The sequence below is a fragment of the Misgurnus anguillicaudatus genome, chromosome 14 (assembly GCF_027580225.2).
Source record: "Misgurnus anguillicaudatus chromosome 14, ASM2758022v2, whole genome shotgun sequence".
NCBI classification, from domain to species: domain Eukaryota; kingdom Metazoa; phylum Chordata; class Actinopteri; order Cypriniformes; family Cobitidae; genus Misgurnus; species Misgurnus anguillicaudatus.
The window spans coordinates 22,765,173-22,783,199 of record NC_073350.2 but is presented as its reverse complement, the minus strand read 5'-3'; the positions used below and the strand labels follow the sequence as shown (position 1 = coordinate 22,783,199).

The following is an 18,027-nucleotide window of genomic DNA, read 5'->3' as shown; positions in this document are numbered from 1 at the left end:
CAAAAATGTTAAAAAATGGATTTATCTCATTTTGCAACGAAACTCTTCATATTTTTTTTCTCTCCTTACAATATGGGTATTTTTCTTTAAAAATAATTTGTTTTAGCAAAAAGCTGAAATAATTTCTTTTTTGTGAAGGAATATTGTTAGAGCTCAGATTCAGAACGATTATCAAATTTACAAAGAGTTTAAAATTAGTAAATAACTTTTTGCTTCAGTATTTTTTTTATATAAATTTGGTAAGTCGCGGTATTACAGATTAACATTAAAATTCACCAGGAACACTTTTTTATGCAAATGTTTGCTCTTAATTGACGAGATAACTCGTCAGTGGCGGGGAAAGAGTTGAAAGCCAAAAAATCAACTTACCAGGCTACAGGTGAAGCAGCTCTTTACCCTTCTAAAGTGCTGTAAACTGTACTATTTATGTCCAAGAGACTCAATAATAATCTTTTACATTTTAAATCTTTCATTTTTTATATTTAAAGTTTGTGTACTACTACGCAAGTGCGTTGTCGTCCTGATTATAGGCGCATATTACTAACATGCTTTTAAAATAAACTTTTCTTTTTTTAAATTGAACACAATGTTAAAATATTTATTGTTTACAATAACTATTTAAAGGAACAGTATGTAGGATTGTGGCCAAAACTGGTATTGCAATAACAAAACATGTGGCTAAAACTGGTACTGCAATCACCCAACTGGTGGCCAATACACAACATGTCAACATAAACATCAGTTGAGGGCTGCAACTCCACTTTTTAAATGACAATATCCTGGCCAGACCACTGTTGTCAGTAATATAAGTATTTGAAATGAAAATGATTTCTTAATGTCTAGTGACAGATCAGGGCCATTTTATGATTAATTGATATAAATTTCTTACATACTGTTCCTTTAACTAGACGTTTTTATATGCAAGGGTGCAAGTTTCCAGGTAAAAATAAAGTATACTGTACTTGAGTGTACTAAAAATCGACTTAAATACCAGCAAGTGCACTTGTAAAGATGCAATTTGTATTATCTGCGCCGCTAGATGGCGCCAGATCAAATCAATAACAATGACGTAGATTAATGACGCTCTGAAGCAGCGTGGACTGATGGGATTTGTTGTCTTTAACTCAAACGCTGATGGCCATCAATCAGACGGGAATGAGAAATCATGTTACAAAGTAATCAAGTTTTATAAATGTTGTGTTTGATGACATCGTTTTTTTTTCATTATGTAAGGTTTCATGTAATGTTCAAAACGCAATTGTTAGTTGTTAGTCATACATATAAGTCCAATACGATGGTTTGTTAAAACAGCACAGAATTAAGTGTTCAGATGAACAAACTTACCATAAAAAAGCAAGTGGCCCGACAGACGCTATTACTTCCGCATTTGTCCACGACACTGTTGTCATGTGGTTTTTACGTCAGTAAAGGGTAACGTAGATATCCACGTCATTTACAGGCGACTTCACTGCCCCGTGTCACTGTTTAGAATGGCAATTTTCTCATAATTTACAAGTAGTTGAAAACATTATAGATATTGTTAGTAATCAGCTGGACAAAATATATAACACCGGACTAGTGGTTTTTGGATATTTTACTGCAAATATCTTACAAATTGTACCTTTAATGCATTGTTATTTTTGTACTAAATAAAGTGTAAAAGTTATACACTTAAAATATACTAATAAAAGTTCTACTTCAGTTGTACCTTAGTGCACTTGAAAAAAGTATACTAAATACCAATTATACTGTATTGAAATAAACTGTGTCTCTAATTTGCACACTTTGGTACACATGTTTTGAATTTTATCTTTAGAAGTACTAAAGACACATTTTTTTGTATATTTAGTACAAAATAAGTGAATGAAAATAGTACATTTATTCTAAGTGTACTCAAATAAAGTGTATTTTTTCACCTGGGTTTACCCAAATAAACTAGCTGTTGCTCCTGTTTACGTCACCCCATTACATCACCAGACCAGTTTTGTCTTCAACCGTCACAGTTTCTTTCGGGTGCAAGAGTGTAAAATTAGATTACAAGGCACTTGCCCACTGAGTGCTTGTTATAAGACTGAAAAGCTTCAAAGAGAAGCCACAGTGAGTGGAATTGATCTCACTCTCCCGCCCAGACGACCACTGACAGCATGTGTGTGCCTATGTGAACAGCCAATCAGCTGTCTTCTCCTGAGATAACCACAGGAATCAACCAACAGCCCTCACACAACTACATGTCCAAGTAGTTCATAAAGAGAACAGCTCAACGATAGCTACAATGCACCATACGTGAACTGTGCAGACATATGCAGGGCTGCCATCTCACAGTGTTTTACAGTTTTTCTTGATTGATTTAGCTCAATTCTCTGAACAATTAGGCCCTGTTTACATTAAAGGTGCAGTGTGTAATTTTAAGAAGAATCTCTTGACAGAAATGCAAAATAATATACAAAACTAAATTATTAGGGGTGTGTAAAGACCTTTCATAATGAACCGTTCTGTGTTTATTGCCTTAGAATGAGACGTTTTATCTACATACACAGAGGGTCCCCTTACATGGAAGCCGCCATTTTGTGCAGCCACGTTTCAACAGAAGCCCTTAACGGACAAACTTTTTTACTAAGTTGTCTCCAACGATGACATGTTTGTCCGGTGGCAGCTACCGTAGCTTCTCTATGTGTTTCAAAAGCAGGAGGTGAGCAGTGGACTGAGCCATTGGTTGCAACTCACAACCTCACCACTAGATGCCGCTAAAATGTACACTGCACCTTTAATGCATTTATGTTTTAAAATACATACATTACTGTTTACGCCTTTCATTTAGACTACTCCAGCATTTTCGACCCTCATAAACGGAGTCGTTCATAAACGCTGCAGACCCTGTTTAGGAGTCAACTCCGGGGTTGCGCTGCATTATAGACGAACATAGATGGATGTAAACAAACAGCTGGTTTTAATGCAACAGCGCATCATTTTTAAAGTGAAACAGATTTTATTGAGTTAAATGGAGGTTTGCAACTGAGGTTTTGCCCAAAATTCTAAACATAGTGCAACCAACTATTATAAATGCTATATCAAACTGTTTTTGTTATTGTGCAAACTAGACAATTGTACTTACTATTTGCACACATCCCAAAACACTTGCAATTTGCTTAAATCAATAAAAAAATTCTAATCTGATGGGAACAAGAAATGCACATCGCTTGTTGATCCAAAACTGATGAGTTAATGATCATATTATGTATGTTCATGTTTATATTCTTTTTCTGTGTACAGTATTAACTCTTCTCAACAAATATCCAATTTCTATTAAACCTTAATTTGACTGTCATAGTAAAAAAAAACGAAACATTTTGACTAGTGTGGCTCACACAATGACAAAAATACTTTCCATTTTGGTGGCCCTGACCAAATTACTCCAAAAACTTGGTTTTGAGCATGAATAAAATGTTTTGGGTGATTAACGTCATTTTGTAGACATGTAATAAAGTTCTTAAGTTTCAGCAAACAGTTGGGACATTTGCCCTTACAGTTAAGAGAATGTTAAGACCATGTGCCAAAACAAATGAGAAACTGTAAAAGTGCCACACACATATTCGTGGAAAAATGTCTGAACTTTCTGGGCATGACCTGTTCAGAGGTAGACATCAGGCGAGTGCGTGCACCAGATGTGGAATTGTGACACATGGTCAGACAGGCCAAAAACATAAGCACATCTGAACTATTCCTGTCTGAGAAATTATCCGTCTCTGTTGAATTGTGGGCTATCGGCACATCTGGCAAAAATTCTCCTAACCTGAAATTCTTTGTGTGTTGGAAAAAGGCTTCGGAACATAGTGTTTACATATGCACAAGGTCAGTGGTAAGTGCTGTGTGTGTGTGTCTCCAGATGAGGGACTCCCTGGTCCAGGAGCTTCAACAGAAGGCGGAAGAGACCGAGCTGCTTCACCTTGAGCTGCAGATGCTGGAAACGGAGCGGGTACGACTGTCTCTGGTGGAGGAGAAACTAATGGATGTGCTTCAACTTCTGCAGCAGCTACGAGAACTGGTCAGTCTGCCGAAAAAAGCTGTCCAGAGGGACACCAAAATATAAAATCTTGGGGTTGAGGCAAGATTTAACCAACCACCCAGACATTACCTAGAACTAGAAATCACTCTGAACACTATAATAAGCACACATAAAACGAAATGCTGGTAAACTCTGCATGGGGAAGTGCCTCATTACATATAAAAACTGAAAAGATCTAGTTATTGTTATTATTGAAACATGTTCAATGTTTTTGTTGTAGAATGTCTCCAGAAGATCTTTGGGAAAGATTTTACTCAGCACATTGGAGTCCTGCAGTGATCCACAACATGGTGAGAGCCACGATTAACTTTAGCCTTGCTCTTATAAAACCATTCCCTGGCAAGCAATGAAAATGTGGCAGGAGGATTAGGGATACAGTAGGGTCTAAAGATCTAAGACCACAGTGATTGTTCCCTGGAACTTTATATTAAAGGGATAGTTCACCCAAAAATGAAAATAATGTCATTAATGACTCACCCTCATGTCGTTCCAAACTCGTAAGACCTCCGTTCATCTTCGGAAACCCAGTTTAAGATGTTTTATATTTATTCCGAGAGCTTGTTGACTGTTCATTGAAAATCTATGTACGGTATACTATCCATGTCCAGAAAGCTAATAAAACATCATCAAAGTAGTCCATGTGACATCAGTGGGTCAGTTAAAATGTGTTGAAGCATCGAAAATACATTTTGGTCCAAAAAAAAAAAAATTATGAATTTATTCAGCATTGTCTTCTCTTCCGCGTCTGTTGTGAAGCGCTGTGAAGACTAAAGTCACGTGACTGCAGTGATGCGGATGATGTGTTATCCTTAGACATGTTTGCAAAGTTTTTTTTTTAAACTTACAGCGTGCGTCTCCCTCAGACTGTAAACAAAGCCCGGGCACACAAAAAAAAACAGCTGGGGGGCACCAGATAACACGTCAGCAGCGTCGGAAGAGAAGACAATGCTGAATAAAGTCATAATTGTTGTTATTTTTGGACTAAAATGTATTTTCGAGCCTTCAACACTTTCTAACTGACCCACTGATGTCACATTGACTACTTTGATGATGTTTTTATTACCTTTCTGGACATGGACAGTATACCGTACATAGATTTTCAATGAACGGACTAAATATAAAACATCTTAAACTGTGTTCCGAAGATGAACGGAAGTCTTACGAGTAAATTGGAACGACATGAGGGTGAGTCATTAATGACCTTATTTTCATTTTTGGGTGAACTGGCCCTTTAAAACAAAATTGTGCCGTCTATAATGCAATGTAACTCATGAAATACTTTTTCAAATGCTTTACATATTCTGATTAACTTTTTAAATTGTTATTCTAATAATATAAATTTCATTAATGAATTAGAATGCATAATAGCACCATTTAATGAAGTTTCTAGCTTCAGATTGACTAACAATTATCTCTTGTGTCTGATTTACAGGGAAAGCGCATATCTTAGAGGTGCTCAATGCTCTTTGTCATGAGTTGGCTGCATGTGAGGTCCTCTCTGGTGGTGAGGCTTTAGAAAGTGCACAGAGTCATCAGTCTCTCACCAACTCACTGCTCATCTCCTGCTAGGCACTACTGACACCTAGTGGTCAAAAGATGCTATGGCAACTTTTAAAGGACCTAAAAGCCATGTAAATGGCCCTTGGAATATGGGATTTCTTTGTAAATTTGTTTTGATTTTACAATAATCACTTCCTCATTAAGCTCTTTATCATTTAAATGAAATGTGTCTCATTTAGAGTAAGCTAGTTTATCGTTGTAAAATACGAGTAAGAGATTGTGAGTCAGTATTTTAGTGTAATAAATGCATTTTGCCACATGCAAATGGGAAACATGTATGATATGTATAGCTCAATAAAATGTTCAATATTATAATTCAAGAAAAGCATCTATATTGGATACATTATGAGTAACTTGCGAAAATAAAGCTTTCTTAATAATATCTCAAATACAGGCTGACTAACTGTGAAGAACTGAATTTATGTACCTTTAATTGTTTCAACGTACTAAAACATTTTTTGCAATTGTATACAGTACACAGAGCTTGTTTCTCATTGTCAAACTCTCAGCCTCTTTCACTTTGAGTAAACTGTGTTGCTAACATCAAGATACATGATTACATTTTGACTTTTGTTCTGAATTAATTAAACATTTTGATTACACAGTATTTTTCTAATTAAACCCCATTATATTCTGTCTGAAGCGCTCATGCTTCTAGTATGCAAAAAAGACACAACGCATCTGAATCATTTCATACAATGATTTATACACACTTGTTTTTCAAACATACATAGACACATTTCAGTTTTTCTTTTGTTGTTTTGGTTTCAAAACATCTAAAAAGTTTTTCAGTATTTTTTGCTTTAAATAACGCTGAAAAATTAACAAATCTACAGCTTAAATCAATATAAAAAGGTTGAGAAAAACATGCAAGGTAGTGCATCACAATCCCTTCATCTGCGATTTGACAGAAGGCATATCTTGTATGGTGACACAGAGAACAACAGGTAAAATGAGAATATAGTTGTGTGCTATAATTAATATTAAAACTAAAAACTTTGTCCTCTTAAGTATTTAAGTTGTGCAAAACGCATTTATTAAAGATAAGTTTATATGACACAGACTGCAGAATACTGTATGCCAGAAGATACATCTAACTCCTCAATGTAAGATCTCAAATGTTCCTCTGGCTCTTGTGTGTACAGTACAGACGAATGTAGTTTTTGACTACTACAGTTACCATCAAGCCATATCATTATTTTACAATGAGTAAATGATGCATTTCTTTTACATAGGAGGCCTCAGAAACTGCCTGATATTTTAAATCATTTTTATGACTACATTTTTAAAACACTCAGTTAAGTGACTTGTTACAGTTTTGTTTTGAGAACCACAACATGTTTTGTACGGTATGACTGTATAAATGAAAGTGAATTATGTTGCGTTTCGATTATTCACTTAGCATTTGATGCTTTTATCTTACACCAGATCTTACACCAGTACCACACTAAGGTCTGGTAATATGCAATTACTACAAGCAAACAGACGAGCTTACTGCCAATTACTCCCCTAAAACAAAAATACTCACACTCACACCTATTTACAGCAACATGTGCTACTATTTTTTACATAACAGCCCTAATAAAAGAAATAAAATAAAAAGAAAGGAAAAACTGGATTGGACCAAATGCAACGTTAAAACTATGTGACCCCCTATGCCAATCCTAAAACAATTGAACCAAGTTCAAAGAATTTAAAATGGTTCAATAGGTCAGTATAATGTTTACAGTAGTGCCTTACTTTACACTTTAGTGTTTTATAAAGAAAAATCAACGCTTTCTTTTGTTTCATACCAGTAAGAGGGTTATAATGTAGAGAAAAAATAGGGGTTCATGAGGGTGAGACTGCTTTCTTTTGCCATTTCTCTCTCTCTCTCTCTCTGTTACCCTTCCTTCAAAGGTTGAGCAGCCTGCTTAGCAACCAAAAGTCTCCTGGGATGCGTAAACCATGTAGAGAAAGCCATCTTCATCTCGCTCTTGCTCGTAGATCTCAGAAATAGGAGTGGACACGCTGACCATGCTGTGCTGATTAACAAGAAGGAAAAAGGCTTGGGTGGGGTTCAGCTGCAGTCTACGCCTACAAAAAGAGAACCAAAATGCTAAAATTATATTGACACAAATAAACATGAAACCATGTGCAAACGTAAGCCTTAGTCACTTCTGTGTTACTAAATGCTATACCAAAATAAACTAAAAAAGTGTTTTTGAAGCGCCTGAAAGTCAAAATAATTAAAATTACTGTAACCAGGGCTCCAGGCTAACTTCATTCACTAGGAGCACAGTGGCCCCAACTGAAAATTTTAGGGGCGCAACCAGAAAATTTAGGGGCACACACCGTAAATTAACATGCTAAAAAAATATTCACATTTCTACTGTATTATTAATAAATACTTTGATGATAAATGCAGAAAGTACAATGTGCTGTTTCAAACTCAGTGTCACATCACAAAAAAATAAGGTAAAATTTACTGGTTGCACATGTGCGACGATGTAAAATTCAGTGGCACACTCTCAAATTTTGGTGGCAGTCTGGAGCCCTGGTAACAACCACTTAGCAATTCTAGCTTAGCAGGATGTCTTTATCAAAATGCAGAAGTCCTTTCAAAGGGTAAAGTTTAAATAAACTCTCTTTTTAATTATACTACTTACCAGATTAAAGTAAAAAAGAGGGCTGGGTATCGATTCAGATGTTCCAGATCAATTCAATTTCGACTTACAAGCTATCAAATTTATTCGATTCTCGATTCAATTTTCGATTCCGGTTCTCGGGTTGGTTTTTATACTCGATTCAACTAAATGAATATAGATTTAATACAAATACTATATTAATAAAAAAAGAACAGTGAACAGCAGTTTACAAGTGGGTAACTAATAAAAAGAAATTAAAAGCCACAACACTATCGTCGTCGTCTTGCTTGTGAAATCTAAAATGCTTCCATACCTCTGACTTTTTATGTGAATGTGGCATCAAGGTCGAGGAAGCACCTGAAACCACCATTTTAAGCACTGAATAAATGAATGACAGGCTCGCCTCTCCCTCCTTGGTAACATCGTGCAAGGCAAAAAAGAGGGTGATTAGATTAACGTTAATCTTACGTTCAATGTTTGTGGAAATAAATATGAAAGAAAAATCGATTCTGCTCTTTGACAATCGATTTTGAATCAACCACGTAAAAAAAAAATTAATCGAAAAATTAAAAAATTTGCCCAGCCCTAGTAAAAAATATAATTAAAAACATTTATATCCTATTTTATTATAGTTTTAAAATCACTAATCTGCTTTACACATATTCCTTTAACTTCATGAGGTACCAAATGGATCTTTTCATTTAAAAAAAAATCAACCTGTAAACACAAATTTATGCTTGTCCACAAAATTTGCATTGATGTCTAGACCCCTAGTTCAAAGCTTTTAAACATTTGCATTAATGCATTTGTCAGACGGTTTTTAACGAAATCGACTTGCAGCGCATTATCAATGTATGCAATTTATTATGCATGTTACCTGAGATCGAACCCAGTGTGAAACAGTTTTGTAAAGATTTCAACCTATAAAGACCTTTAAAGATCAGATAAATATAAAAATAATTGTACCAATCATCTGAACTATAAATAATAAAGCAGTCATGACACAAAGCCAAGGATGCAAGAAAGCATGCTAGCTAGGCAGCCAGTCGATCATCTGACTGAGTCCGTGTTAAAATACCTAGAATTATCAAAGAGCTACAACTTTCCTTTTAAAGTTTGAGTTAGTAAAGAATCTGTGAAGAAATAACACCAGTGAAAATATGGGTGTTGTGCAATGACAATAGTTGTATAAATGCATTCATAGAAATCCATGCGGATAACATAATCAGCATAGACTCATAACTGGCACATCTTTGCAGTCACTTCCCCAACTTAAACAAACATTATAACGCATGCAATTTACTATTCAGAATGACTTTTACATTGAAAAAACATATTAATGACATCATATTGCAGTAAGGCAAAAATACACCCTGTAGAGCAAATATATTTAATATACTTGTTGACACATCAGTGTTAAAACTGAATAGTGGCTTTGGATTTAAAGTTATGAAGTCTACGCCTGATTATCTTCACCAGCTCACTCATGTTAACATGGTCAGGAACAAGGAACTTAGTCTTGTCCAGGACAGGAAGCTGCTTTTCCCCCTTATACCTCTCGATGATAACCTAGGGGGAAATAAATGCTACAGTATATATAGCACAGAGCTAGTGTATGCATGCAAAGTCTCACCACCCTTTAAAAGACATCTAAAGCAGATATGCAAGCAATATCTTAAAAGCACTTAGTTCTAATTCATTTATGTAAAAAGGCACATTTAAAGGAGGGAAAGATGCTCACCGGAATTTTATTGGGATGCTGCTCTCGTATCTGTTGTACTTCCTTGCAACGATCGGCTAAAACAATGAAGATAAAGACTTAGTAGACATTAGTACTCTTGTTTGTTTTCCAAAGTAACTGTGGTTTCTTTAAAAAGACTTGAATGGGCTTTTTGTTCCAAGACAATAAGATATTCATTTGGTCAATCCAAGTTATACTGAGACAAAACACAATGCCAAGCTGGCTTTCTTAGTAGGTCAACTAATCCGTATGTGAAATACTCTGTGTTTCTGTATTTCCACTGTGTCCGTGTTTCGTATATTTAACTGAGACCATGTAAGGGGTCATTCGATAGTGTATAATGCCAAAGGTTGTACAAATGTTACACGATAACCAGAACTAGCTGACCTAGACACGTCCAAATTGGTTTAAAACAGCCCATATGTGTTTCTCGTGTTTTTGTTTATTAAGATTATGCAATATTTTATGCCCCGCCCCTTCCCTCCCACACCCTGTACTAAGGGTGGACTATGAGGAGCTCCAATTACAACATCATTTCACCAACACCTGTATTGTCCATTCACAAGCTGTTATCAAGAATATTAAAAAAAAGGAAAAATCTACATTTATACAACTGGATGGAAACTGGCTACTGACCAAAATTAAAGTCTAGCAAACTGTCTCAAAAATAACTGAAATAGGCTGTTGTTTAGTTACCGAGTCCAAATATGGTCAACAAACTCATACATAATACACACATTTAAATACGACATTAAGTAAGTCATTTTGAATACGTATTTAAAAGAAAACAATGAAAACAGACACTTGTATTTAAAAAGCAGGCCAAAAGGCCAGGATGACTCTGACTAACGTTAGCCACGGAGTCGTCAATTTCGTCAAAAAAACGTCCTCGCACTATTAAAATTCACCTCTAAATATCATTCAAGACTTTTTATAAGCCTGAACCACCCTATAGTTAAGTTGAAAAAGTGTGTCTCGCAGCTGCTAGCAAGCTAGTCACCAAAACAAACCTGATAAACAAACATACTTTTGTTGACACAGCTCGAATAAAAACTCTTACCAAAGCTCCGTCTCTGTTTGAAGGGTCTGTCGGAAGGCATAACTGTAGTTTAATGAGGTAAAAATGAGCTGACAGTCTTTATATGTTATTTAATGTTGAATTCACGGTCGACTTCGCTGCTTTTCGAGCTCCTGACTGACTCACTGTAAGCAAAACAGCTCGAGACAATGTAATAAGCGAATGCGTGACGTCACAGCAGGATTTAAAGAAACAGTGCACCGTTTATGCGCAGACGTAGGTCAGCATACAAACATGAGAAAAACATTACATTATGACTAGGTATTTTTATTAATCCTATACTTTGACGACATGTCTATATATGTATGTATATTCTATTACTGGTAACCCTGTATGATTTTTTTATCCATCCATTCATTCATTCACTTAAATATTCGAATTCAATAATAATCTATTCAGCATGACATATTTGTAATTTTTTTTTAAGATTTTTAAAGACAGTGATAATCTACTATGTACCCATATCTAAATCAAAAGGCATGATTTAAGTTTGCGTTATATACTGCTTTGTATACATAAGAGATAAAGTTTATCAGTAGACATTACATTACATCACAGTTCATCCTAAGAATCAAACCCATGACCTCTGCACTCTACTGTCAGTTTACTGTCAATTTTTTTACCATACATTATTTAACAGACATAATCTTTCCATTACATATCAAATTCACAACCAAAAAATGTAAGGTAATGCATTGCAGTTTTAATGTCCTTTTTTAACAGTCACAAGAAGGTAATTAAATTCATAATGTCATATTTATAATTACAGATGAAGGACAGCTTGAATATTTAGCAAAAGGGAAAATATAAGATAACAATAAATAAAAAAAGTGTAAATTATTGGAATGATAAGCAAGAACCGTATGAAAAGAATATTTATAACAACATACTTTTCTATTAAAGTAAACTGAACTCCTTTATTGTAAATTTGTTACTTTGACATTGCCACTTTTTCAGAACAAATTAAAACAAAAAACACTTTTGGCCATTGTTTAGAAATAATAAAACTTCAACACTAGTCTGAAGGATTCTGAATGACAATCAGGAAATAGTCCTTATCTGTGAATAAAACAGAGCGAAATAAATTATGATTTTATGATCATCCCAGACATTTGCAGCAAATTTGGGTATTAAGAAAACAAACTGAAAAAAACATAATAGTAATTTTCTGTTTTTTAAACATTATTTTGCTGTATAACAATTAAACTTTTAACATAATTTATTACCTCAAACACCACCAAACACTTAATCTTTAACAAAAGCTTTATATTTAAAGAGTTTGGTTTCAAAACAAGATGTTTTTAATTTTTTTGTCAAAACATGTTTATTTTTATGTTATCATGTTTTTATTGTGCTACTTAGCTGTATTTTTTTTTTTTTTTAGTTATGAAGGCTTAAATCAAAACATATCAACTGCAGTATGATTGATATTAATTGGAATGCAAAATCAAAAACAAGATCTTTGGGGAAAAAAACGAGTTACCTCGTTTTGGAACCAAACTCTTCCTTTATAGATGTAGTCAAAATGATGCAGTTGTATGAAAGTTTTACCATAACTACCAATTTAGGTAGCACACTGAATATGAGCATTACAAGTTCACTTATTGCATTTTACCTGGGGCAATCATGATCTCATTCTTCTTTGATCGAACCCTCAGAAAAGTGAGATCATTCTGTGGATCAATGTCCCTCACTATGCTCCGTGCTTTCATGAGCAGCTGGTGGATATGCCCAGCATACTGAACTGTGCTTGAGTTATCAAGGGTGCTTTTGATGGGGATGCCTATTAATAGACAGAGGACAAAAAATAACACCAATAGGGCTACAAAGAACTTTTTGTTTGACCAATTTGTTACTGTATCTGAAGCTCATGACAGGTCCTTTGCAACCACAATAAAACATGAAATTACAGCTACGAAATGTTTTGTTAGTGTCAGATACCTTCAGCATTAACAATGATGATTCCTTGTACTCCTTTCTGGGTCTGGATTCTCTTCAGGGTCTCCTCCACCTCAGCCTGCAAAATAAATGCATCTGTGATGTAAAACAGTGAAACAATAGAAATCTGTAACTCCAGCTGCACGCGACAATAAGCGTTTCGTAACGGTAGCTCTGTGATCCCAATACGTGCCTGTTACTGGAAGTATGAATCTGTAGAGCATTGAATTATTCTATTTATTCGATCCATTAGCTAGCTATGCTAACCAAGGCCAAATTCTGTATGACAACGCCCTTTCAGGTCAATTTAAGTCCATAAAACCTTAATCAGAACATTGAGGAGTTAACAAACGTTCACTTTCAATTACACAAACACTATAGTATTTTCAAGTGGTAAAATAGGGTGAAATGTACTTACCATCGTAAAGGAAAGTTTGTGTTTTCGTTACTATGACGGATGCTGCTAGCTACAACACAACAAGCTGTGTTCGCTGTTGTGGTATTTGAACGCGCTGTTGTTCTTCACTGCCACCTGCTGGACAGGAGAAACACATTTTGTCTCTTCAAAGGTTTGGTCTAAATCTCCTATATTTTAATACAGAAATACTTGTGTTTTCTAAAGATTAACGCCTTATATAAGTTATTAATACCCATCCTTAGATGCTTTTTGAATGATACTAAACCATATGTCATTTGTTCTGGGTTGTTATTGACAGCTTTTTCTACATAATTAAATAAAAAAGTGAGGGTTTTTTAATATATATTTTTATACAAAATGCATTTCAAACATTTAAACATTTTAAATCTAAAAGGTTAATTACATGAGCAACATTTCAAGTGGCTGTAAATTTCTGAATAGCAGTGTATGTGAAATATCATATGATTACAGTATAGGCAGAAAGTAAATAATAAGCTGTTAAATACCAGATGGCTTTTCATTGTGATTTACAATACAATTATTGTACAGATCACCTGCACTGTAAAAAGTGAAAAGTTGGATCAACTTAAAAAATTAATTCAATTGATAACACATAAAAGACTTAAGTTTTTCAATTATTTCTTACTTAAAGTATTTTGCACTTAAACATTTAAGTAATAAAAACTTACTTTTTAGGTCAACGAGAGAGAGAGAGAGAGAGAGAGAGAGAGAGAGAGAGAGAGAGAGAGAGAGAAATTTTAATAAAGCATTATTAATTAAATTTATAATCTATTTTTATTGAAAAAACAAGTGCCAAATAAGCACATAATCTGCACATGCTCCCACATGCTTTCTAGGGAGTAGATAGAATCCTAGTGTGCCACACCTACCCCAGTTGATTATATAAGAAAGCGTGTTACACAAGTTGTGGTCATTTTACCGTATGGGAAGGAATCAAAAGTACCACTGTAACAACCCAGTAGATAATACGTCTATTATATTTGACAATTGGACTCTTCAATGCCCTTGCCTGGCTTTCTTTGTCAATGTCTAGACATATAATAAAAACATGTGGTATGTTTGTAAAATATTCCATAAACAAATTAAAATTTTAAGTGTATTTAACTGTATTACCTCCTCGCTGCACTGTAAGGATGGTACAGTTAAATAATGAGATCTGAGAGACATAAGCAGACACTCTGTGGGTTTATGAGATAACTGACTTCCTTTCCAAATTTCAGGTTTTCCACTTAATGAATGCTGCTAGGTCAGCTCTACCATTATAGCCTACACATGGAAACTTTGAGGTGTTCCATGTGTGCAGTAACATGCATGAAGTTCTATGAGGATGGGCTCACATTTTGTGGAAATTTAAAGTAACTACCAGAGTTGAAAAACCAAGACAGTCTGCAACAATTTAACAAAAAAATAAAGCTGTCTGTGGTTGTTGCCATATGCCTAAGCAGGATTTTCTGAATGGTCGAAAATGTCATACTATAAATGCACAATTCAACTAACTATTTATCTGTTTTACATACACCAGTTTTTGCAACCCAGCCGTTGAAAAGCCGCAATGTGCATATTATGTGTCAAAACCAGTAAAAACTTGTTTTTTTCTCGCTTACTCATATGAGAATGTTAATATATCTTTCCGGCCCTTGTTAAAGCTTTTAACGCATTTCTGTAATGCAATCAATATGTAACCATGCAACAACACATGTTACCAATATTAAAACTACATTTCTGGATATGATGAAAATCTGAATATTTGAATGCCTGGAGCTAGACTATGCATCTTGCACTCAGTTCAGGTGAGGTTTTAAAAGTAATTTCATTGCACAGATCGTGCAAGGCATCCACTTATTTATAACAGTCAGAAATTTAACATAAAACAGACTCATAACAGACGCTTTCAAGCTGTAAAATGTAGATATCTGTGAGCAAAGCTATGTTCCCTCAGGGGAAAACACTTATAAAGCAGCTTTGTGTGAAGTTTTCCTTACTGCTGTGGCTGGAAAGCCAGGAACCTCATCATCATTTTCATCCTATCTTTGTCATTGTAAATATTTAATGTTCAAAGACAATGACTGTGAAAAGGGTATTCTGCATAAAACCTTTTTTTATATGCCTTCGCTCACCAAAGAAAAAAATTGATTTATCTTAATATTTAACAAAAGTTTGTTTGCAAGATCTTAGCTAGCACCCTAATCTTAAAGGGATAGTTCACACAAACAAAAAAATCTGTTATATGTACGCAATCTAATGTTGTTACAAAACTTTATACATTTCTTTATTCTGATGAACACGAAGGAAGATAGTTTGAGGAATGTTTGTAACCAAGCCGTTATTGAGCCCCATTCACTTCCATAGTAGGAAAAAAGAATACTATGGAAGTGAATGGGGCTCATGAACAGTTTGGCTTCAAACTTTCTTGAAAATATCTTCCTTCGCATTCATCAGAACAAAGAAATGTATACAGGTTTGTAACAACATGAGGGTGAGTAAATGATGACAGAATTTTCATTTTGTGTGAACTATCCCTTTAAGAAAAAAACTGTCTGGACAATATATTTTTTATTTTGCTTAAAACTCTCATATGCAACTTGACACCAGCTATTTCCCACTTGGGGGCTGTTTCTGACTGCTGACTGGATTGAGGAAACATGACCCAGTGACTATAACTATGTATGCTTGTTTTAAAATGGAGACTAATGAAAAACAACGTTACCACTTCTTGTGCTAAATACAAAAATAACGCTGTGTTATTATTTTCACCCAAGCACTGAGTTGTAATTTAACTGGGTTGTTTTAAACCAAAATGTGGGACTGTTTAAGCTATTGTTAGATCAAATAAAATCAGCTTCTGTGTTAATTTAACCCAGCCCAAGTTTTTGTCATAGTTGTGCTTAATCTTGTACATTGACTTAAAAAGTCTGGGAAAACAATAAAACACACTTTTTTCCTAAAATGTCTTTACCTGGAACATGTAGACAAATTGTATGACTTTTAAAAGTGATGTGGAGGTTGTTTTTATATGTTATGCTATCTGAGTCCTATGTAAGCAGCACAGACCAGTTGTTGCTCAGTTCCCAGCTGCTTATCAGTGGTAAGTCCTTGGGCAAAAGCTTTTATTATCATACCTTAACATTATTCACAAGGCTAAAAGAAAACAAACAAGTTTCAACAAAGAAGTGCAGATCAAAATCATTCTTCATTTCTGCATAAATATTTAAACATCAAATGTTTAAATGTATATCTGCACATTGACCAGCAGCTGTCAGCAACGACTGTATGTTTTGTTTGACTATCTATGCAAATGCTGTTTATCCACTTACGGTAGGCTACAAATAATGTGTGCAACTATGATCAGTTCAATACTAATTATGGTTACACAAATCCGTTTTATTTCTTGTGAAATTCTAGATTAAGCTTTGGCCAAAACATGTTTGTTTACATATGTGATCTAAATCAAAGAACACCATGACCTCCTGTATAAATAAGCCTAGGAGACAGAACTGATATGGATACAAAGGTCTTCTGTCTACTTATATGGACACTGTGCTTCTTTATCGCGTCAATTAATGTCAAGCTAATTCATTTTGAGTAAACAGTGCACTCTAAACAGCCCCATTGCCTGGTCAGGAAACTGCTGCATTGACTAAGCAATGGACAGCTATCAGAGTACCACACAAACCAGACATCAGGATGGATCCCAAATGTGGAGATAAAGACTATTAGATTTTTATTTTATTTTATTTTTTTGCTAGATTTGATTTACATTTCAACGTTTCCCGTAGCTCCCTTTGCAGACCTGCCCACATCACAGTATGCAACATGTTGGGCAAACTTGCTTATATATGCATGTATGTTTATAACATATACACTACTGGTTTAGGGACTGAAATGTTTTTTAACTCTTTTAATCTGAAACTATATGTTTAAATGATTGAAACTAGACAAAAATTATGTTCCAACATATTAAAATGTTTGTGTATTAAATTTTTTTTGATGACTTGAACTGAATAATGAAAAAACAGCCAATAGTTCCCAGCACAGATGTGACAGGCGTTTGGGGTGAGACCTCTACAAGCTGGCTGACAAAACGCAAGAGAGCATTTCTGCAAATTTTAGGCAAAGGGTGAATACACTAAAGATGCTAAAATATTAAATTTTGTATTTTGGTTTGTTTTTGTATTTCTTTGTTACAACATAATTACCATAAAATTACATTTGTGTTGTTCCATAGTTTTATGGGTTTATTATTATTCTAATGTGTTCAAAATATGAATAAGGAATAAATAGGTGACTATAGTAGTACATGTAACGGTATAACAGTATAATACAGCAGTTATATGTATGTGGAAAAAAACACACTATATGTGCACTACTTAGGCCAACATATTTAAGCACTACGAGGTTATATATAAAAAAATAAAAATTGACGTGTGACTTATCTGTAAAACAGTAGGCTACATTATCAGAAAACGTTTATTTGCTTGCAATATGTATAGCCAATTACCGTTATTACAATAGTAAGAGTTTACAGTTTTTCTGATAAACTGAAAGGTTATAAAGATTTATTGCAGCGCGCGCGCGCACACA

General features: G+C 34.6%; 3 protein-coding genes across 4 annotated transcripts in view; 1 reads left to right on the top strand and 2 right to left on the bottom strand.

Moving 5' to 3' along the window:
• efcc1 (EF-hand and coiled-coil domain containing 1) overlaps positions 1-6,092 on the top strand; it is a 30,054-nt gene extending 23,962 nt beyond the window's left edge. For both annotated transcript variants that reach the window (XM_055184255.2, XM_055184254.2), the window contains exons 7-9: positions 3,884-4,042; positions 4,284-4,353; positions 5,496-6,092. In XM_055184255.2, coding sequence (XP_055040230.2) covers positions 3,884-4,042; positions 4,284-4,353; positions 5,496-5,632 — 366 coding nt within the window. In that variant the 3' untranslated portion in view covers positions 5,633-6,092. The remainder of the gene's footprint in view (positions 1-3,883; positions 4,043-4,283; positions 4,354-5,495) is intronic.
• A 217-nt stretch (positions 6,093-6,309) lies between these two features.
• map1lc3a (microtubule-associated protein 1 light chain 3 alpha) lies at positions 6,310-11,223 on the bottom strand. Its single transcript, XM_055184259.2, has 4 exons — positions 11,052-11,223; positions 9,992-10,047; positions 9,713-9,819; positions 6,310-7,699 (listed from the first exon to the last, which is right to left on the bottom strand). Exons 1-4 carry the CDS (start codon positions 11,089-11,091, stop codon positions 7,537-7,539), a joined length of 366 nt encoding a protein of 121 aa, XP_055040234.1. The 5' UTR covers positions 11,092-11,223; the 3' UTR covers positions 6,310-7,536.
• A 529-nt stretch (positions 11,224-11,752) lies between these two features.
• Positions 11,753-13,542, bottom strand: dynlrb1 (dynein, light chain, roadblock-type 1). The gene is made up of 4 exons (XM_055184260.2): positions 13,426-13,542; positions 13,011-13,086; positions 12,685-12,852; positions 11,753-12,128 (listed from the first exon to the last, which is right to left on the bottom strand). Exons 1-4 carry the CDS (start codon positions 13,426-13,428, stop codon positions 12,085-12,087), a joined length of 291 nt encoding a protein of 96 aa, XP_055040235.1. The 5' UTR covers positions 13,429-13,542; the 3' UTR covers positions 11,753-12,084.
• Between the last annotated feature and the right edge of the window lie 4,485 nt (positions 13,543-18,027).